The following is a 23357-nucleotide window of genomic DNA, read 5'->3' as shown; positions in this document are numbered from 1 at the left end:
AACTTTCATTGCTGCTGTGATGGTGCTATGTTTTTTCCTGAAGCCAGATTGATGTTTTGATAGAATATCATTTGAGTACAAAAACTCCTTTACTTGCTCACTAACAAGAGCTTCAAGAATTTTGGCCAAAATTGAGAGATTGGATATTGGTCTATAATTTGTCAGGATTGCAGGGTCACCCCCTTTTAATAAAGGGAGGACAAAAGCCGATTTCCACAAAGAAGGTATGTCATTTTTCTCGACTGTGAGGTTAAACAGGATTGTAAGAGGCTCTGCCACAAAGTCTGCTGCCAATTTTAGAAAATAAGGATCTATCAAATCTGGGCCAGAAGGTTTTCTCTGATCTAATGTTTTGAGGGCTTTATGAACTTCTTGCACAGAAAAAGTAACAAGATTAAAAGGCTCTCCAGTGCACATTGGCAGACTTGTGCAGCGTTTCACAGCGACAGTTCTAAGAGAGTCAACAAAGAGCCAGATTTTATAAAATGCTTATTAAAACAATTAAAAATCTCAATTTTGTTATAAGTAGGAGTAGAGCCGTTTAAAATATCGGTAGGTAGAACCAGCATGCTTTTTTTCTCACTGAAAGTGACTTTATGACTTTCCAATATTTCTGTGGATTGTTTAGGTTTTCATTTGTGACAGACAAATAATATTCTGATTTGGCTTTTTTAATGAAGGAAGAGCATTTGTTCTGTAATTGTCTGAAAATAGACCAATCTACACTGTAAAAAATGCCTGTAGACTTTACGGTGAAAAACTGCTAAACCATGACAGTAAAAGATCGTAAAATTATAAATTAGTTAATTCAGTTTCAGTAACAATGAAACACCGTAAATGTATATATCAGCCACAAAAGTATTTTTTTTAATTAAAACAAAGACAAAACATTACTCCACTGTATAATACACTGGCACCGTGTTTGTAACAAAAATATACTGTAATATATATACAAGCATCACTGTAATTTTTGCATTTATTTTTGTAAAAATACTTTTTCTCACTGTTAAATTTACTAAACACCATATCTCTAGCAAAAATATACTGATATGCAATAGTAATATCTTTATCTTTAATTTATGCAGCATTTATAAAGTATTTTCTTGTCAATCATATGGCAGAACACCGTTTCTTTTGATGGAAAAATGTTTTATTTTTTATGGTAAAAAATGGAATAAAATGGCAATTTTAAACGTGAAATCAACAGTGTTAATATCATTTTACCCTAATATTACAAAAAGTTTCACCATATTTATTACGGTAAAGTTCTGGCAACCACAGCTGCCAGTATTTTACCGTGAAAACAACAGTTTCTTTTTTACAGTGTATGGGAGAGTCCATTTTTCTTGCCTTGGCCCAAGCTTGGTTACGCTCATGAATAGCATCTGCCAGCTCTGGAGAAAACCATGGGTTTCCTCGTCCCTTAACCCTGTACTTCCTGAAAGGGGCATGTTTATTTATAATTTGTATAAAAAATGTCCCTAAAAAATGTCCTACATCTGGTATCAGCCCTATCTTCACTGTAAAAATGTTTGTAGAAATAACAGGAAAACACTGTCAAATACATCAGAAATGGGGTGTAAAATGAAAAATTGTATTAGACACTTTTAATTACTATTAATCAAAGAATAGCACCAAACTTTTTCCTTTTTTCTGTCATAAACTGGAAGAAACACCGTTTTGCTGTTAAAATATCACATTTTCATGTAAAGTTAATAGAGAAATACCATGATGTGTTTATGAATGACACAATTGCCAAAAAAATAGCAGGAATATTCAGTCTAGATTACAGTTTTTGCTGATATTTACATTTAAATTTGTAGCAGAAAACCATTCACTTTATTTATTACGATGAAGCTCTGGCAACCGGAGCTGCCGGTATTTTACCGTAAATTAAACAGATTATTTTTTACAGTGTTCTTCCAATCAACACAGGACAAGTCGTGATGATAAGCTTGCTCATTGAAATGTTTAAGATTCCTCTTATAAATTATATGAGGTTTGGATTTGGGGACCTTGGTGTTTCTAATAGCGGCAACAACACAGTGATCACTTAAATCATTACAGAAAACACCCAGGGATGAAAATTTATGAGGAACATTAGTTACAATCAAGTCGATCAAGGATTTTTGAGGTTTGGTCGAGTGGGTAAATTCACCAACTGGTAAAGACTAAAGGAATCACAAAAAGATTTAAAATCATTTGAAACTGTATTAAGCCAGTCCCAGTTTAAACCACCAGCCAAAAGAAGTTCACTGTAATTCAGTTTGGACAAAAACTGCTTTAAAGGTTGTAACGCTTCACTGGGGGCTGATGGAGGCCTATAACACCAACAACAGTAATACAAAGACACTTAGATATTTCCACATTCAGTGCCAAAAATTCAATTACATAAATAATACCAATGCAATAATGATACAAATGATACCAATGAATGAATGATGTCCAGGGTGTCACATGTGTTTTTTAATCTAAACATGTATCACATTCAACTATAGAGTGACTTGTGGTTGATTTACACAACAATCCAAATGGTAAAGCATTATTTTTACTGTAAAAGTGTCATCTGGTTTATTATTTTTGGAAAAACGTGAAAACATTCCTTTATCTTGGCGTTGTTGACAAAAAATTGTATTTTTGTACAATAATATACACCACCGGTCAAAAGTACTGAACACCCCAATTTTTCCAGTTTTTTATTGAAATTCAAGCAGTTCAAGTCAAATGAACAGCTTGAAAGGGTCCAAAGGTAAGTGGTGAACTGCCAGAGGTAAATAAAAAAAGGTAAGCTTAACCAAAACTGAAAAATAATGTACATTTCAGAATTATACAAGTAGGCCTTTTTCAGGGAACAAGAAATGGGTTAACAACTTAACTCTATGGAGTCTTGGGCTATTTTGTCCATTTTTTTTATTCTTTTCATGTCTTTGTAAGTCATTTTGTGTCTTTTTTTGTCATTTTGTGTCTTTTTTTAGTCATTTTGTGTCTTTTGGTGTCTTTTTTGGTCATTTTGTGTCTTTTTTGTCATTTTGTGTCTTTTTTTAGTCATTTTGTGTCTTTTGGTGTCTTTTTTGGTCATTTTGTGTCTTTTTTTTGTCATTTTGTGTCTTTTTTTGGTCATTTTGTGTCTTTTTTTAGTCCTTTAGTCCAACATAAAATGTGATTTTGAATCTTTTTTTTACTTTCAAAACACTATCATGCTCAATAAAGAATTTTAAATGTTGCAAATGTGCATTAATTTCAGAGTACACTGAGACATTAAACTGCATCATTTTCAATTAAATTCTGGAAAAGTTGGTGTGTTCTAAAACTTTTGACCAGTAGTGTATCTTCGATCATATAGAAAGTGTCACTCATGCATGCAAAATATTAAACAAAATATGCACATATTTTTTGTTAATTGCTCTTGGGGGCCCCCTAGTGGCCATGGGGCCCTAAGCAGTTGCTTAGTTCGCTTATGCCTGCATAGGACCCTTTTTAGGAAAAGCAGGGAAAAGGGGTCCTATGTTCCCCAGTCTGAGGGCAACATAGACACGCTCTCTCCAGTGTTAGCTGAGACTGGCTCACTATTTGCATGTCTCCCCACATGATTATAAAGCATTCATACTTTGTGGTTTTCATGTTCAGTTAATTTAATAGATGCACTGATTATGGCTTACCCTGACCTGGCTGAGAAACTAACCACTGCCTCCCTGATCCTCAGTCATGAGGATTTGAACCCACTTGAACTCATTCTCATTTTCAGGACTCGCCCACCTCTGGGCCATGTTGTGGTATGATGCCCCCCTCTCTGCATTCCTGTGGCATACAAAGCATTCTGAAACTCGTTTTAACACATTATGAATCAATCTACAATGTTATAAAGAGGTGTTTGAAATTTTTCTTTTTTTAATAATAAAAATAGATTAACAGAGTTGCCAGAAGACAACATTCTACCTGTGTGCCCAACAAGAAGATTTTGATTTTGATACTTAGAATAAAGAAACATATTTTTTTCCCCTACTATACCGAAACCACACCAAACACACCTAAAGTGGGTGTGAACCAAACTGTGACTTTTGTGTATCTATGTGTATTTGTGTATCTGCGTAGAAGCATTCTGCAGGTATAAATAGGCATATAAAACTGTAAATGTGTATGAATATAATATGTATACATGTTGTATACTTATGCATTTGTCAAATTTGTGTTGGTATTTTGTGTGAGGTCCCGTTGTCTTTGCATCATGTTATGCCAATATTGACTGTAAAACTACGTGACTTAGTACCATACAGTCACTTAGGGGGCAAAAAATACAAGAGCTTGTCTTGATTCATAACTGCATTATTAGAATTAAAACTTAAAAACCTTTTTAAAAGTGATACAAAGACATGACAAAAATGTCTATGCGTTCCTCCACATATCCAAATGAGATGAAACACCTAAGAACCAGAGAGTGAGAGTGAGGGACAAGTTATTCTTTCCTTATATGGCACAGAAATTAACTACTTTCCTATAATTTAATCATAATTATGTTTTACAATACTGACAGTGTAATTAGTTCCTTAAAAAACACTGTTTTTACCAGTCACCTGATAAGTTAACTGATATGATAAAAAAAAAGGTTGATCGAAAAATCAGATAAACACTGTTTTTAGCAGTCACCAAGTTAACTTAAAATGTGCATTGCTGTAAAAGGTTCTAAAAATAATGCATAAACAGAGTGCAGTAATTACAATGTTGTTGTCTTTTTTCAGCTTTTATATTTTGTTTTCAGTGAATAAACATTTTATTCTTATAAGTGTATTTTAAAGTGTTCAACAACTCTATTTAAAGATTTGTGTATTTTAGACTTCATGTTATAAATAAATGTTATATTTTAGTCTTCATATCATTTTATCTCACTTATACATAATAATTTCCCTTTCAAATAAACTTATAATTTCTCTCTTTTTTTTTAATGTTTAAATTAGTATATATATCCAAAGCAGACTGTGGTAAGTGCAATTACTGCTTGGTTTTTAGTTGGATTTTGTGTTTTTTATATCATTATTTCTCTGAAATAAAGCAAAATTAAAATCTAAACCTTTGTCACAAGATAAAACAGACATCAATGAGTTCATTTTTAGTTATAGCTCAATTTCGAAATGCAATGCAAAACAATTTAAAAATTATATATTGTAATAATAATAATAATAATAAGGTATAATGATACATCATATATCACAGAATGCTTGGCACACTATATTGCCACTGGATGAACAACATGGATAAAACAATCAAGGAGGAAATACAATATCCAAACAATGGATGTAGTAAGAAATTGTTATTAACCTCGTGGTATACGTCCTGTCTTCATGTTTCTATCTATTTAGATCTGGTTTTGAGATCTTTCTCGCCACCTGCTGGATGTTCGACCCTACTACAGCGTGTGTCTGATTTCCGTCAGGCACTGTGCGGGCCACCTCACGTGATGACGTTTTGGCTGAGGAAGGACCCCCAAACGGCGGCTCATCGTTGCCTTCTTGAGTCCCATGGAAATTGTTTGTACAAATGAAACTTTATCCATCTGAAATCAGAATCATCTTGCTTAACACGCCGGTAAATATATTTTTTTGAAAATGTACAGGTTGTTTGCGATCAAATGGAGGTTGTATGCGTGTAAAATGTTAACGGTATTAAGTAATATAACACAAAAAAAAAAAAAATGGGGAAAGCGGCAGGCGAAATTGGCGCTTTCAATGAATGGGCTCTCAGTCCGGTCAATGCAAGTTCATTTTTTAGCCGTTTTAGGCTAAATGCACAGTTTTGAGTAGCCCAGGGTAAATATAAATAACCGTCTAATGCGTGGTTTTTGCTACAAAGCGGCTAAGTTTACAAACAAATGTATATATTTGTTATCCAGACTTGCTAAAGGTAAAGTTGGTCTTGTATTTGCTAAGCTAATAGCATTGCTCTTGGGTTATTGGCATGTAAACTAACAGCATAAGTTCAGTGTGTGTGTGCCCAGGTAGCATGTTAGCCTTTCACTAATTCTTAATGGCTCTATTGCTCAGAGTTAAATATGTTTTGGATGGTAAGTCGTTTTTACAGAGTACAAAGTGCCACTTCCTCCACAGCTCAGCTTAGTCCCGTTCAGTTTGAATATCCCTCTTAAATAGTCAACAACACCCCGTTAAGCCCTCACAATGTCCTCAAAAGACTAGAAATGGGAAATGCACTGTTTTTAGTATTAACCCTTTGATGCACAAAAATCACCCTGGCTGGCTGTGTGTTTGAATATATTTTTTATTATTATTACAATAGATCATTATATCCATTTTTCCTTTCATACTTTCTGAAGAAAAATAGTTTTTGTATTGTTAAATCAAGTTTACACACATGGGTCAAAAATGACCTTGTGCATTAGAAGCGTAGTGATACAAAAAGTGCTACACTGAATTAACAGTTTGAGTATATGTGTAACTATGTTTGTGTTATTTTTAAAGTTTAACTTTAAAAGAGTTGCATTGCATTAGAAAATCACATATATTAACATTTGAGACTTACATTTATTAGAGCCACCAATAGATAATTTCCATTGGAGAAACACCAATTTAACAAAATAGGATAGTTAAAATTTGTGTATTCTTTGTCAGGTTTAAATTGGTGAATTGGTAACAACATATAAACACCTTCTAATGCACAACATGGGTCAAAAATGACCTTGTGCATTAGAAACATAGTGATTTAAAAAAAAAAAAAAAAGGGGGTTTTATTCAAAAAGTAAGAAATGAAAACAAAAAATTAGGTTGTATGATGATCAAAAACAAGTTATTTGAGGAAAACCTGTAATAGTGAATGATGAAATTAATTTATTGCAAAGATATAGAATATAAAAACTTAGTCGGATCACTTTAGACCCTCAAAAGACTAGAAATGGGAAATGCACTGTTTTTAGTATTAAGAGATATTACTTTATTACTGTCCATACTAAAACATCTTTATTTGTTTCCCATTGTTTCCTACAGTTTTGAGCTGAGCTAAGTGCTCTGACTGTTTGCAGCCCCTGAAGAACCTTGTGGGGAAGCCACAGAGACGGAGCCATGTTTTTGTACAACATCACCCTACAGCGTGCCACGGGCATCACTCATGCCATTCATGGAAACTTCTCAGGTGAGATTGTTTTTTTTTTTCTGTTTGGTTTGGTTTGGTTATCTTTGCCTGCATTAGATTGGCTGGTCAGAGTGATTTGTGGGAGGGGGGTCGTAACTCTGGAGTTATGGAGGAAATATCTATTATTTGTACAGGTAGTGGTACAATACCGGTGCCTCCATCCTACATGACAAAGTGTCCTTGAGCAAAACAAATAGCTTAAGGCTCCGTTTACACGAGGACGGTCTGAACAGAAGACGCAAAAGTGGCGTCTCGTCTTCACTTTTTATTCCTCGTTTAGACGAGCGTTTTCAGGAGGAAATCTGCTGCATACGGTGACGCAAAAGTGTGTGAAATTGGATTGTATGCAGCCAGGCGGCATCACTTAAAGCCATAAGAGCATCTTTGGGCATGCAGAAGTTTTCACGCCACACATTTTCATCAGCTACTCCTTCCACAAAGTTCTCCACCATCACTAGATCTCCCAGGTCTCGTTCACAGCCGTCTGGCTCCTCCCACCAATCGCTGCATCCAGAATGTGATGGAGGTAATTCCAGATCCTTCTCTGTTCACTAATACTATCTGTACATATCCTGGACATTTGGTGGAAAGACTCCTGTAAGTTTATTAGAGCTGCCAGAGCAGCTTGAAGGTCCCACCATGGAAATAATCCCACGTTTCTTTATTTCCTGTCCTGGAGCATGTATGTGACGTAAACACATACGTGACCTGAGCAGATCAGATCAGAGTTTTGTGTCTTGTCAGTGTAGACGACACGCTACGGAGGAGAGGATTTAACTTTTACACTTTGGAGGGTGGTTTCAGATTTTTGCGTCTTTAAGCCCCAAAAACGCCGTCACCGTCTAAATGAAACGATAAAATATTTTGTCGTTTTTACCCGCGAGCGCGAGCGTTTTTTCCAAATGCACGGTTTTTGTTCGTATGTTGGGTCTATTTATCAGCATGATGCACATACCTTTCCTTTTCTCTGGTTATTATGAGTTTTCATCATGAGTTTTCTCTGACTGCAATAAGTAAAGACAATGCAACACCTCTGTATTTAATACCAGACAGTATTGTTTATTTGTGGGTTTGAAATGAACAGATGCTCAAAATATCACTCAATCTATGGGTCTTGCCATAATTAAAGTTCAACTTGATGTGATGTGCTTATTCTATTTTTTTAAATGCAGACATAAGTGCTGGGTACAGTGTTGGTCATATCTTTTATCTCTAAATCAGCTTATACAAATAAAAAGATTTAGAAATGGTCCGATCAGGGACCGATCACCTGAAGCCTCACGGATCCAATTACTGATCAGAACCGATCGATCATGTGGGACGATATTAATATTAATATTTTACTCTTGTTTCCCCCCATCAATTCATCCACTCATGCACAGGCCTATAGTCTTTCATTTATGTTAACCTTGTAATCATTTATTGACTAGATACTACTAGATTACCTAGATTGACGTTTATTTATTGCATAGCAGTAACTTTAATATTCCTTCATAGCAGCAGTGGCTCTGTGGAAAACAAGTTCAACTTGTAAAGCACATATCTGCAGAAACTCGCATAGAACATTAACTCTTTACTTTTGATATTTGTTGGATTAAATGATAGTAATAATGTTAGTTTGTAACTCCGACAGACATAGGGGCTGCAGGAGGAGCAGTTTTTCCTGTGAAATCTTGTGAAATATAAGCATTAAAATTGCTGGGTTTGAACCATAATAAACACCTATCATTGAGATAATGTACACTACTGGTCAAAAGTTTTAGAACACAACAACTTTTCTAGAATTTAATTGAAAATTATAACCCTAACCCTAACCCTTTCAAGCTGTTCATTTGACTTGAACTGCTTGAATCCCAATAAAAAACTGGAAAAATTGGGGTGTTCTAAAACTTTTGACCGGTAGTGTATACAGGGTTGTTTTTCACCTGAAAGCTGACATGTGACTCATGCTGAATGCTGACAAGAGATGTTTGTGTCTTGGTAGGAACCAAGATGCAGGAGATTGTGGTTTCCAGGGGCAAGATCTTGGAATTATTGCGTCCAGATGCCAACACAGGGAAGGTTCACACTCTGCTCACAGTGGAGGTGTTTGGCATCGTGAGGTCCCTGATGGCCTTCAGACTCACCGGAGGGACCAAAGGTACGTAGCCAAGGGTGCTCTCAACAAACTAATGGATTATATTTAAAGGCAACATTCTGATGTATTTCACCCTAAGATAATTCATTTTCATGAATTAGACCAAGAGTAGGCAACCTGCGTCTCCAGAGCCACATGCGTCTCTTCAGGCCATATACAGTGGCTCCCTGTGGCTGTGACAAAAAAAACGTACAAATCAAAACGTTTATTTCTTGACATTTTTTTTTTTTTAACTTAGTTTTTATTTAAGTTTCATTCACAATCGTGTACAGAATCATATTCAACATATCTGCTGTTTCATACACATGGTAACACTTATGGTACATCAAAAAAAAAAATACAGAGACTATAATGACAAAGAAAAATATAAATTAAAATGGAATAAAAGCAATAAAATGATATCAGTATACCCATAGCTGGGCTCCACCTTTTAGTGAATATATGTTTTTGAAGTCTTAAGGAGTATGTTATTTGTTCCATTTGATATATTTCCTTTATTTTTTCAGACCACATACTATATGTTAGCAACATTTAATTGCTGTTGCTAGTAATATCTGTAAAATATATTTTTTGGCTCTTCCTTCAATGCCTTTTGGTGATAGACCTAGTAGGGCCACCATTGGATCCATAGTAATATTTCCACCAAATATTTTATTAACTGTTTAATTTCTTGACATTTTAAATGTAATTTGTCATTGGTGTAGGCCCAAAGCAATTGGTATTCTTCAAATGTAAAAATGTGCAGATGATGTAATTTTCTGAGTGTTTGAACGCATCCTTGCCATGACGCCATTTGAAGAGCGACATCTCGACATCGGCAACACCAGCTGTGTGACGAAAAATGTTTTAAAACATTTTAAGTCAACTACAATGTGCTTCACAGCTTATGAAAGTCTACGGCCCGGCTCCATTGCCTCTAAATTTTGCCAACCTGAAGCTAGTTTTGAAGTTCCCTCGCTAGACTAGCTATCAATTCCAAATCTCCTGAGATATTTCTTCGGTTTGCAGCCTCTGATTTGCACTTGGGACCTGGCTGTATTCTGACAAAACTATATTTATAAATGCTCATTATGACTATTAGTAAGGTTGGTAGGCTAATTTAGACATTTAAAAGCGAATAAATAAAAAAAAAAAAAAATGAATGAATAAAACATTTAAGAGCGAATGAATAAAAATTACAGGTTAAAATGGAAACAGAAAAGTCTTCAGACTTGATTTAAAAGAGCTGAGAGTTGCAGCAGACCTCAAGTTCTCTGGGAGTTTGTTCCAGAGATTTGTTGCATAAAAACTAAATGCTGCTTCTCCTTGTTTAGTCCTAATAAATATATAACTCTGGGGAATGTAAGTAGACCTGTCCCAGATCACCTAAGGGCTCTGGACGGCTCATAACGTTCGTTCGTTCAGACAGTGGCTCTTTTGTTAGTAAAGGTTGCCGACTCCTGAAATAGACTGTTGCATGTTCAGAGTTAGCCACTGTGTGCACCAACATTTCTCCTCTCTCCTCCAGAGATGGAGGCATTTGGGACAAACACAACTTGATGACGTGCACTGCCTTTGTTTTTGTTATTATTCATCTGTGTTTCTTGATGTTTGTAGACTACATCGTTGTGGGAAGTGACAGCGGTCGTATTGTCATCCTGGAATATCATCCATCCAAAAACATGTTTGAGAAGATCCACCAGGAAACATTTGGGAAGAGCGGCTGCAGGCGCATCGTCCCGGGACAGTTCCTGGCCGTCGACCCAAAAGGAAGAGCTGTTATGATAGGTACGAAGTAATAACTCATTAAATCCCTAATCTACGTATACTCAACTCCCTGGTGTGGTGGTCATATGACTGTGACAAGAAGTGACTTCTCCGATATGTGGGTGTGACTGGAAACAGAAATGTGAAAAAATCATTTGTTTTAGTCTTTTTGGTCACTTAATGTCTTTTTTTTTTTTTTTTTTCATTTTGTGTCTTTTTAGGTCATTTGGTGTCTTTTTTTTTTTATCATTTTGTGGTCAATTTGTGTCTTTTTTGGTAATTTGGTTTCCTTTTTTTGGTCATTTTGTGTCTTTTTTTAGTCATTTTGTGTCTTTATTTTTGGTCATTTTGTTTCTTTTTTTTGGTCATTTTGTGTCTTTTTTTTGATCATTTTGTGGTCAATTTGTGTCTTTTTTGGTCATTTTGTGGTCATTTTGTGTCTTTTTTGGTCACTTTGTTTCCTTTTTTGGTCATTTTGTTTCTTTTTTTAGTCATTTTGTTTCTTTTTTTAGTCATTTTGTGTCTTTATTTTTGGTCATTTTGTTTCTTTTTTTTGGTCATTTTGTTTCTTTTTTTTGTCATTTTGTAGTCATTTTGTGTCTTTTTTTTGGTCAATTTGTGTCTTTTTGTGGTCATTTTGTGTCTTTTTAGGTCATTTTGTTTCTTTTTTGGGTGATCTGAACTGCGCATGTGAGATTGTGTTCAGTGAGCGGGGGTCGCGGACAACATGCATGTTAAATTAGGGGTCGCGACTCAAAAAGGTTGAGAACTACTGGGCTAAATGAACTAAAGCCTTCCTGCTGCCCTGTGTCTCTCCCCTGTTTAGGAGCGATAGAGAAACAGAAGCTGGTTTATATTCTGAACAGAGACGCCGCTGCCAGGCTCACCATCTCCTCTCCTCTGGAAGCCCATAAAGCAAACACACTCGTCTACCATGTAGTGGGAGTCGATGTCGGCTTTGAAAATCCCATGTTTGCCTGCCTGGAGATGGACTATGAGGTAAGATCATCACAAGTCAACGTTATTCAGTTTTTTTTATTAAACTTTTTATTTGTAGAAAAACAAAACGGCACGTACATGTTGCTCTACATCTTGTCAACATGTCAAGTCTTTTCATCAAAACATAAAAAAGAAATGGTTTAAAAAAATAATAATATAAATAAAATCAAAATCACATCCTTGCAAAAGCATTTAAACTCTATCACAGTACTCTTACAAAGACATTCTTATACCTAAATTGATAGGCAACTTGAAAATCAGAAAAAAAATAAAATAAAGATAATAATGATGTTGTTCAGTTTTTTACATCATTAAAATGTGTTGTAGATGTGATGAGTTTGTCATGTCTCTTCTCTGACAATAACTGGAGAAAGATTTAACCTCTCTGATCTCAGCACGTGTTCAATTTTAAAGCCTATTAAAGGCTATCCTGATGCTATAGCATGTGTGTTTTTTTTAAACCATTTTTGTTATGGTTTAATTAGTTTAACCTATGGTGACGCCCGTGTAACAAACACTTTAAATCTTCTAGAATCTCCCATATTCAGCTTTATGCTTCACATTAACTCATTAAACCCCTAAGTGACGTATACATGCATATACATGTGGTGGTCATGTGACTTCTCCAAAATGTGGCTGTGACTGGAAACAAATGTGAAAAAGTAGCTAATTTCAAAAAGCTTATTTTTTTGTTACGAGGCTAAGTTTAAACCCATTTAACAATTCCAATCCGTTAATAGTTTGTCCTGTATTGCATTTAACTTGTTCCCACCATATTTCCTGAACAAATTAAAGTCACAATTTTGATAAATGTTATGGAGATGCAAACAAAAAGGCACATGGTTATTTGGTTTTATTTATTATTTATTTGTTATTATTTTGTTACTTAAAAACAAATCTGAGAAAGAACTTGTTAAACAGCACTATTAATGTCACAATTTTGATAAATGTTCTAGAGAAGCAAACAAAAAGGCAAATAAATTTGTGTTTCTGTAAGCAGAAAATGTGTCTAGTTTTTTTAATTTTAAAATAAGAAATATTATAAACAGAAATACCATAAACACCCATTGTAACTTATATGTCACATCACAAATCTTTGACATTTAGGTATAGTATTTATTTATTAATTTTTTCCAAACATCATAAATGTGTTCTATGTGGTCCACTTGTTCTGTGGTATATCCCCTATAATTTTCCTTTAAGGATCACTGGTTCTGGGTTCTTATGGGTTAAAGTTGCCACCCCTCCCATAGTGTCTTAGGCTATTTTAGGCCTAACACTGGACTCATTTTGAAACCTTCTGATCCTGTTTGTTGTTATTTACTCATTCCAGGAAGCTGACAATGACCCAACAGGAGAAGCTGCCGCCAACACACAACAGACGCTCACCTTCTACGAGCTGGACCTCGGCTTGAACCACGTGGTCCGCAAGTACAGCGAGGCTTTGGAAGAGCATGGGAATTTCCTCATCACTGGTAAGCAGCTTTTAGGTACTTGTGGTTGCACACTGCAAGGACGAAAGAATACTTTCATCAATTATCAGTTGCTCGGTAGTAGGGGTGCACCGATCGATCGGCGCCGATTTCCTTAATTTTGCGGGATGGGGATCGGCCGATTCCTTTACATCAAACCGATCTTATCTACCTAGATAATAACCCCCCACCGGCGAAGCAGTGCTCCCAACTTTGTTGCTAAATTCAGTAACTTTTCAGACCCCCTTAGCAACTATTTTTCAAGAAAGTGACTGGAGACGAATCCAGCAACTCCTTCCTACTCTTCTTAACGAGCTGGAGGCGAGGCGGGCTTGTTAAGAAAAGCCGTCGTTAGCGGCAGTTAGCTTCAGTTAGCTCTGTAGCAGAGCAGTGTGTATGTGCTAACAGGCTAACAGTTAGCTCTGTAGCAGTACAGTGTGTATGTGCTAACAGGCTAACAGTTAGCTCTGTAGCAGAGCAGTGTGTATGTGCTAACAGGCTAACAGTTAGCTCTGTAGCAGAGCAGTGTGTATGTGCTAACAGGCTAACAGTTAGCTCTGTAGCAGTACAGTGTGTATGTGCTAACAGGCTAACAGTTAGCTCTGTAGCAGTACAGTATGTATGTGCTAACAGGCTAACAGTTAGCTCTGTAGCAGTACAGTGTGTATGTTCTAACAGGCTAACAGTTAGCTCCGTAGCAGTACAGTGTGTATGTGCTAACAGGCTAACAGTTAGCTCTGTAGCAGTACAGTGTGTATGTGCTAACAGGCTAACAGTTAGCTCTGTAGCAGTACAGTGTGTATGTGCTAACAGTTAGCTCTGTAGCAGTACAGTGTGTATGTGCTAACAGGCTAACAGTTAGCTCTGTAGCAGTACAGTGTGTATGTGCTAACAGGCTAACAGTTAGCTCTGTAGCAGTACAGTGTGTATGTGCTGCTGCTGCAGGAGGTGTTCACTTAGCGATCTTTGTTTGTTTACAACAAGCACCGGTCACTATGTTTATGATCAGCGGAGACTTTGTGCATAATTAGCCATGCTGCTTTCAGCTGCTGACGTTGTGCATAGTTAGCGATGGCGAAAACCAAACGTCACCTCCAGAGTCTCTAAATCCCTCTGGGGGCTAACTTGTCCCGCCCTGCCGTGGAAAACCCTCCTATGTTTGTTTCTTCTTCTTCTTTCTGCCGCCTCACTGTATCATCAAATGCTACGCTGCCCCCGTGTGGAAGGCACCAGTAATACAACTTTTTTTTCTTCAAGATATGATGAACTATTCGATCTTTTATGATTATTATTTATTGATTTATGATAATGGCTATTCGAATATTCGAAAATCGATGCCCTCCCTAGTTGTCTATTAGTTATTTATGGTTGCAGTTCTTTTGTTAGTTTGTCCTGTAAATTGTTGCTATTTATTTTAAGTTCAATATTTTATTAACTACTTCAGACATTGTGATTTTCTTTTATTTGTTAAAGAAAAATACTGCTGTGTTATTGTTTTTCAATATAATAAGATTCAAACATTGAAGGTGTATGCTGTGAGTTAGAAAAAAAATCGGTATTGGCCAAAATCGGAATCGGCAGGTCAGGCTTTTTAAAAATCGGTGATCGGCCAGAAAATTGCAATCGGCGCAGCCCTAGTTGGTAGTTGTCAGGAATGAAAACTGGTCACAACATTCAAGTTGTTTCCAGAAGAGCCTGCGGCTGTAAGGTAACACACTCAGCCTGTTGGAGTTCCAGAGGGTTGTTGGCCTGGTTTAAGTTGTGTTGATATGATGAGTTTGTCATGTCTCTTCTCTGACTACCAATGGAGAAAGATTTAACACCTCTGATCCCAGCACCACTGTACCAACACACATTGAGGAGCAAGTTAAAAGGAGAAACAGGAAACCCTGGATTGGAAAACAGCTCATATAGCTTTTGGATTACATCTGTTTTTGAGTTCATTGCATTCATTAATTCATTCATATCCTACTTAATGCTCCTCTGTGTAGTTCCTGGTGGTTCAGACGGGCCCAGTGGAGTTCTGATCTGCTCTGAAAACTACATCACGTACAAGAATTTTGGAGACCAGCCCGACATTCGATGCCCAATCCCACGACGCAGGGTGAGTCCTTCACACAAACTATAATTTTTATTTTTTTTTAAACATTTGTTTATTGATTTTTCAGTGACATAACAAAATCAAGAGATGACATTACGAGAGTCAAAACCGTGTCAAGTGTAACAAGTAAAAAAAATAAATAAATAAAATGAAATTAGATAAGGAATAACTAATAGTAAGAAGAATTACAATAAACAAATAATTAAATAAAAATGGAAGCGAACAACAAATACACAGAACAAAACAAAAAACCTATAATTTAAGTAGTGTGAGTAGCAAGGTTATTATAGTTCACGAAAACTAACAAAATAACGAAAACTAGAATTGAAAAAACATTTGCGTTAACCGAAATAAAAATAAAAACGAGTTTTTGAAAAAACGATAACTAACTGAAACTGTATTTTGTGGTTACAAAACTAACTAAAACTAACTAAAATTATAGTGAAAATGTCCTTCGTTTTCGTCTTTGTCAACTTTTTTCATACATGAACCTTTTTGGTTGATATGAAATCAGTTTTCTCCATCTGGTTTTATGACTTAATAACCTTATTGGGGCTGAGATGGATCAGACAAAGGAAATAAAGGAAACATTTATTGTGACTTTATTGAATCTGGCACCCAACAAATACCCCACTAAAAAAAAACTAAAACTGACACTAAAACTAATAAAAACGAAACTAAAACTGAACATTTTCAAAAAAATAAAAACTAATTAAAACTAGCAAACTCACTCTAAAAACTGAATTTGAAAACAAAAAGTGACAACGAAATTAAAACTAAAACTAATGAAAAATCCAAAACTATTATAACCTTGGTGAGTAGTTGGGTTATAATCCAGTACTATGGATGACTATAGCTGACACACACACACACACACACACACACACACACACACACACACACACACACACACACACACACACAGTATAGTATAGTAGAAGCCTAAAGGTAATGGTAAAAAAAGAACATGTAAATTACTATAATATACTATTTTACTTTTACTTTATTATATACAATTTTTTTTTTACATTTACAGTATATAAATGCACATACATGATGTGTACTGTGCTTGCCCTTAGGCTTTTTGTCTCACACACAAAAGTACCAAAAAATTCCCAAATGGCAACCAGGTACCCGAGGCAAAATTGAGAACTCCATTTTTCTCCTGCTTTCTCTCCTCAGTGTGTGGGAGAAGGACTTAGGCTGTGTGTGTGTGTGTGTGTATGTGTGTGTGTGTGTGTGTGTGTGTGCGTGCAGTAACTACAATGTTGTTGTCTGTTTTCAGCTTTTATATTTTGTTTTCAGTGAATAAACATTTAATTCTTATAAGTGTATTTAAAAGTGGTTAACAACTCTATTCAAATATTTGTGTATTTTAGACTTAATTTTATAAATAAATGTTATATTTTAGTCTTCATATCATTTCATCTCACTTTTTTACTTCATCACTATCTAGATAATAATTTCCCTTTCAAATAAACTTAGAATTTCTATTGTTTTTATGTTTAAATTAGTATATATATATATCCAAAGCAGACTGTGGTAAGTGCGATTACTGCTTGGTTTTTAGTTGGATTTTGTGGTTTTTATATAATTATTTATCTGAAATAAAGCAAAATTGAAATCTAAACCTTTGTCACAAGATAAAACAGACATCAATGAGTTCATTTTTAGTTATAGCTCAATTTTGACGAAAAAAATGTAGTTTCTACAGTTAAGCTTTGTAGGGCAGAATAGACTCGTGGTCTTTAGAGTGCATTCATTTCAAACATAAGTAGGGCCAGCATAGCAGTAAAGAGTGTAAACTGGTAACAAACAGCAGCCATCAATCGGCATTTCTGGTTCTGCATCTGTTAACGTTTTTACTCTGATTAGCACAGATCAGATTGATTAGCCCAGCTGTGAGTAAACACAAACAGTCCTGCAGTAAAGCTTCAGAGAATGAGTGTTTAACAAGTTTCAGATGTTTCACTGGATAAAAGTTGTGAGCCTCTTGACAAAAATTATAGCTTGTGTGTCACGTTTATGGCCCGAGCAGTTAGACATTATGAAAGATTAACTGGCTAGAAAACAGTAGAATCATGTCTGTCTGTGTGTTTTTTCAATGGGGTCGAGGCTCATTATGGAACAGGTTGTCTACACCAGTTAGTTCTCAACCTTTTTGAGACGCGACCCCCAATTTAATATGTATGTTGTCTGCGACTCCCACTCACTGAACACAATCTCACGCGCACAGTTCAGATCACCAAAAAAAGACACAAAATGACTTTTAAAAAAAGACATAAAATGACTTTAAAAAAAAAAGACACAAAATGTCCAAAAAAAGAAACAAAATGACTAAAAAAGACACAAATTGACCACAAAATGATCAAAAAAAGACACAAAATGACAAAAAAAAAACCCACAATGACCAAAAAAAGACATTAAATGACCAAAAAGACTGAAACACATGAACACTTTAACACAGTGGAGACAGAACTGACTTTTTTGTCTCTGTATACACATTTATTTTTATTCTTCTGTTTTTTTGTTATCGGTCCCATCCTGCAGAACGACCTGGACGACCCGGAGCGTGGCATGATATTTGTCTGCTCCGCCACCCACAAGACCAAGTCCATGTTCTTCTTCCTGGCCCAGACAGAGCAGGGAGACATCTTTAAGGTTACCCTGGAAACGGACGAAGAAATGGTGAGCAAATATGAAGGGTGTATGTGGGTGTCATATTCTACTTACTGAGTATTGAAGTATATGATTCTACAGTTACAAGTTTGTATTGATGCATTTTCTGTGGACTGAAATGTTTATTTAAAGGGGTTTTGTGTTGTTTCTCAGGTCACAGAAATCAGGCTGAAATACTTCGACACGATCCCCGTAGCAACAGCCATGTGTGTCCTGAAGACCGGCTTCTTGTTCGTGTCTTCAGAATTTGGAAACCAGTAAGTCATTCGTCATAATACCGGGGTGGGAATTTCACCACGGCCACGACTGCCATGGCCGTCGTTGCCCCACACTCTGGCCTTGATGCCCTGTGAAAAAATGTTCAATTTACGGCCAAGGTGGCCTTTGCTCCCCTGTCAAAGTTCCAGTAAACACAACGCTAACCCGACCCACTCCCTGTCCTTCGAGACGTGTGCCCATCAACACATGGCTCATTGAATATTCAAATGAGCCATGTGTTGATGCAGCACAGGTAAGCTAGCGGGACAAGCTGTTTTGATATGTTGTGACTGAAGTATGTGGTAGTATTTGACAGAACTTAACATTTACGTTTTTATAGAAAGTACTATTGATAGGTAATTACCATTGTATTAGCCTATTTAAAGTCGACTCGTTAACGTTACATTTTTGCGTCATGAAAACTAGCGATAGCTAGCTAGTTGGGATGCGCTAACGTCTTCCCTACCTCAGGAACAAGGGCTCCACATTTAGCTGATGTAAACTTCACCTCAGCAGGTTCCTTTTTATGGCAGGAGGAGGCATTTCTCTTTCCTTACTCTTAGATGAACTCAGGCAGGAGATTCATTTTGACACCTTTTCAAAATATATGCATTTGCCGTCTTTTCAAAACAGGTTCATTTGTCATTTTCCAAAAAGGTCCTTTCTAATATATTTAATATATTGTGCATTAATGTTTCTTGGTGAATGAGAATGTTAAGGTATTAATCTGAAAGGTAAAACCAGCGTAATTTAACCAAACGGCCTTTATGCCCTGTCATGTGGCCTTTGTGCCCTTAAAATAAGTGTGAACAGGAAGCCCAAATGGCCTTGCCCATTAATGACGAAATTCCAAGCCTGCATAATACATTAATCTTCTTCACTCTTTACATTCATTCATATTGTAGTTGTTTTATTCTGCGCTTGAAAACTTTCAGTTTGGTGGAAAAATGGAATACCCTCTCAGCTCAGCTCAGAATTCCTGTCATCATTTGTCTTTTGCTTTCGTTCTTTGTTTTTTTTCCTCATCTTCTACCTTTTGTTTACTTTAGTTACCTTTACCAGATCGCCCACCTGGGTGATGACGATGAGGAGCCCGAGTTCTCCTCTGCGATGCCGCTAGAAGAGGGAGACACCTTCTTCTTCCAGCCCCGACCTCTCAAAAACCTGGTGCTGGTAGACGAGCAGGAGAACTTATCACCCATCATGTCCTGTCAGGTCAGTGTGTGTGTGTGTGTGTGTGTGGGCCTTCCACATACCAGGGAGCAGTATTGCTGTAAAAAAAACAAAAAAAACAAAGTCTGATATGAATGTTTTTGTTAGGGGTGTGCCATATCGTATCGTTCACGATAATATCGGTATATTTTTTTCATGGTTAAAAAAAAATGCATATCATGCTATTGGCAACATTCCTACTTCTTGATGTAGTGGCGTGAGGTTAATATTAGCTAACAATTAAAGTTGTTTTAATCACAAAAAGCTACTTACTCTCTGTCGCTAAACACATCACAGCTTTCAAAATAAGAGCACAGTGTGTTAACAGAATCCACCATAGAACTTACAAGAAGACCGTCAAAATAAGATGCCTTAAATAAAACATACAAGAACCTTTATTCTCCTTTACAAAATGTCATTAAAATATGCCCCCGGAACCCCTAAATGGTTATTTTTATTATTTTCTCATACTTTTTTTTTTTTAAATTTGCACTTCACACTACATTTTAGATTATTTATTTATACAGACAAAAAAAAATCATGTTTTCTATATCTTTTTAAGTATTTCGTAAAATCGTCAAGAATATCGTTATCGCAAAAATAGCCTGAAATATCGTGATATTCTTTTAGGGCCATATTACCCACCCCTAGGTTTTGTGCATTTCCTCACCGACTCATTGTCTACACTTTTAACAGATTGCTGATTTGGCCAATGAAGATACGCCACAGTTGTACGTTGCTTGTGGACGAGGGCCCCGCTCCACTCTGAGGGTCCTCAGACACGGACTGGAGGTACACACACACACACACACACACACACACACACACACACACACACACGCTTAATAATTTGTAACATGCATAAAGGCAAGGACAGACTCACCAAGGTTGTAATAGTTTTGGATTTTTCATTAGTTTTAATTTTGTTGTGAATTTTTGTTTTCAAATTCAGTCGGTTTTAGTTAGTTTTTAGAGTGAGTTTTCTAGTTTTAGTTTAGTTGGTTTTTTTTTGAAAATGCTTAGTTTTAGTTTAGTTTTTATTAGTTTTAGTGTTGTTGTTTTTTAATGGGGTATTTGTTGGGTGCCAGATTCAAAGAGGTCATAATAAATTTTGCCTTTTTTTCCTTTGGTTTATCATCTCAGCCCCAATAAGGTTATTAACTCTTACAGTTCTGGGTGTTTTGAATTTTGGTTCTAGTGTAAACATCCCAGTCTCAGTAAACATATTCACCATGTGTTGCATGTTCAAATAGAAACACTGAATTATGAATGAAAAAAGTTGACAAAAACGAAAACTAAGGACATTTTCACTATAATTTTAGTTAGTTTTGTAACCACAAAATACAGTTTGCAGTTAGTTATCATTTTTTTTTAAAAACTCTAGTTTTTATTTTATTTCAGTTAACGAAAATGTTTTTTCAATTCTAGTTTTTCGTTATTTCGTTAGTTTTCGTTAACTATAATAACCTTGATGCACACACACTGTTGGCTGCAAAGTGATGAGTTTGTTCATGTCGCTTCTCTGAATAAAAGCTGAGCTGAGTCTGTCATTTGCTCTGATTTGTAGGCTGTTATCACATACTGGTAACAATCAGCTGTGGAAGGCGTTTCTGGTTCTGTATCTGTTAACGTTTTTACTCTGATTAGCACGGAGCCCAGCTGTGAGTAAACACAAACAGCCGTGCAGCAGAGCTTCAGAGAATGTGTGTTTAACAAGTTTCACATGTTCTTTGTGCAATGCATACAGGCTATAAAAGTCGTGAACCTCTCATGACATAAATTGTATCTTGTGTGGCACATTTATTTACCCCGAGCAGTTGGAAATAAGGAAAGATTAACTGGATGTCCGTCTGTGTGTTTTATCAAGAGGCACAATATGGGACAGGTTGTCTACACAGAAGGTGCACATTTATGTTTGATGCTATTTTCTTCTGTTTCATGCCGGTGGGTGTAGTTAATAGTCTAGACGGATTTCAGAATAAAGGCCTCCTATAAGAAGTGAGGAGCATTTATGGGTACAAGTCAGGAACCGGCCTACCTTACATATCTCAAGGGTGCTGAGTCCAAAAAAAATGGTTCCCAAGCGAAATTTTGAGTTTTTGACCTTCTAATTTGTGTATCAAATGGCCACCAAATTGCCCATCTTGCACAGTGATTGGACCATTTCCCCTTAGTTTTTTTTGTAAGTAGGCAATCAAAGATGAGGAAATTACATTTCTAGATCTATAGTCTAGGGTCAGCGCAAGGATATAGTGGAGGCTCAGTCTCTTTTTTATGCATATATATATATGAAAAAAACGAACTGGAACATTTAAAAGTGATATTGATTGAATATTTATGTCGGCCTTAAAAAAATTACACAAATAATGCTTAATTTCACCTTAAAACTTGGTATTTTGCATATATATATATATATATATATATATATATATATATATATATATATATATATATATATATATATATATAAATATACATAAAAAAGACACTGAGCCTCCACTATATCCTTGCTCTGACCCTTTTTTTGGGATTCAGCACCCTTGAAATAAGTAAAGTAGGCCTGTTCCTGACTTGTACCCATAAATGCTCCTCACTTTCTCTTTTTGGACAATTCCGTCTAGACTATAATGTGTGTTGGGCTGCCAAAACACAGGTGACCTACAAACTGGCCGACAAACTGCACCTGTACTGCAAACATTTGCTTGTTTTTTCTTAAAGGAGTAAGGACGTTGAATTAGAAATCAAGAATATTCAGCTGGAGGTCAAATACCCGTTTTTATTTGGCTGAAACTTGCAGTCAACACGCTGCACTTGTGTGCATGTGGCAGACCTCCGAACATCCTTGGATCAAGCCCTCAGTGTGATGATAAAGTGTGTGATATTTGATCAACTCAACATCCTGTTTGCTGTCTTCCCGCTCCGTCTCTATCAGGTATCAGAGATGGCTGTGTCTGAGCTGCCTGGTAACCCCAACGCTGTGTGGACAGTACGCAGACACGTGGAAGGTAAAGTTTCCCCTTTCAGACATCTTTTTCCTTTCATAAATCAAATTAACAGTTCGAAGAATTGCAAGAACTTGCAATAAAGTAACCTTCTGGCAACATGGTCTCACAGGAATCCGTGAAATAGCCACGGATTCGTTTAACTCAAAATCCGTGGAATAGCCACGGAATCACTCAAATTTCCGTGAAACTGACACGGATTTTGCTACAATGCAAGTTAATGACAGTCATATCCCGTGGCTATTCCAACATACAAAGTGATTATGTACATTCACTGAGTGAATATTTAGAAAATAAAACATATATTTCTCGCTAGAAATGTGATCAAAATCCATTTTTATGCAGAAACTAAGTCAAAATATTAATTTTTTTTCACTAAAAATGAGAGAACTGTCCGCCATGTTTTTTGTTCTGACCGCCGGGACCTTGAAAGTCACGTGACTTGGAACAAACCAATAGGAATAAATATCCATGGAATAGCCACGGGATATGACTGTCATTAACTTGCATTGTAGCGAAATCCGTGTCAGTTTCAAGGAAATTTGAGTGATTCCGTGGCTATTCCACGGATTTTGAGTTAAGCAAATCCGTGGCTATTTCACGGATTCCTGTGAGAC

The 23357-nt window shown here is 36.2% G+C and overlaps 1 protein-coding gene across 1 annotated transcript in view; it reads left to right on the top strand.

Moving 5' to 3' along the window:
* The first annotated feature begins 5432 nt into the window (after positions 1-5432).
* The window catches only part of sf3b3 (splicing factor 3b, subunit 3), a 64758-nt gene continuing 46833 nt past the window's right edge, over positions 5433-23357 (top strand). Inside the window, exons 1-12 of the mRNA XM_059334467.1 lie at positions 5433-5580; positions 6990-7134; positions 9119-9274; positions 10868-11038; positions 11844-12016; positions 13350-13491; positions 15480-15592; positions 18140-18277; positions 18422-18525; positions 19576-19741; positions 20435-20530; positions 22671-22743. Coding sequence (XP_059190450.1) covers positions 7065-7134; positions 9119-9274; positions 10868-11038; positions 11844-12016; positions 13350-13491; positions 15480-15592; positions 18140-18277; positions 18422-18525; positions 19576-19741; positions 20435-20530; positions 22671-22743 — 1402 coding nt within the window. The 5' untranslated portion in view covers positions 5433-5580; positions 6990-7064. The remainder of the gene's footprint in view (positions 5581-6989; positions 7135-9118; positions 9275-10867; positions 11039-11843; positions 12017-13349; positions 13492-15479; positions 15593-18139; positions 18278-18421; positions 18526-19575; positions 19742-20434; positions 20531-22670; positions 22744-23357) is intronic.

Source organism: Centropristis striata, chromosome 6, assembly GCF_030273125.1.
Source record: "Centropristis striata isolate RG_2023a ecotype Rhode Island chromosome 6, C.striata_1.0, whole genome shotgun sequence".
Lineage (NCBI taxonomy): Eukaryota > Metazoa > Chordata > Actinopteri > Perciformes > Serranidae > Centropristis > Centropristis striata.
This window is presented reverse-complemented; position numbering and strand designations above follow the sequence as displayed.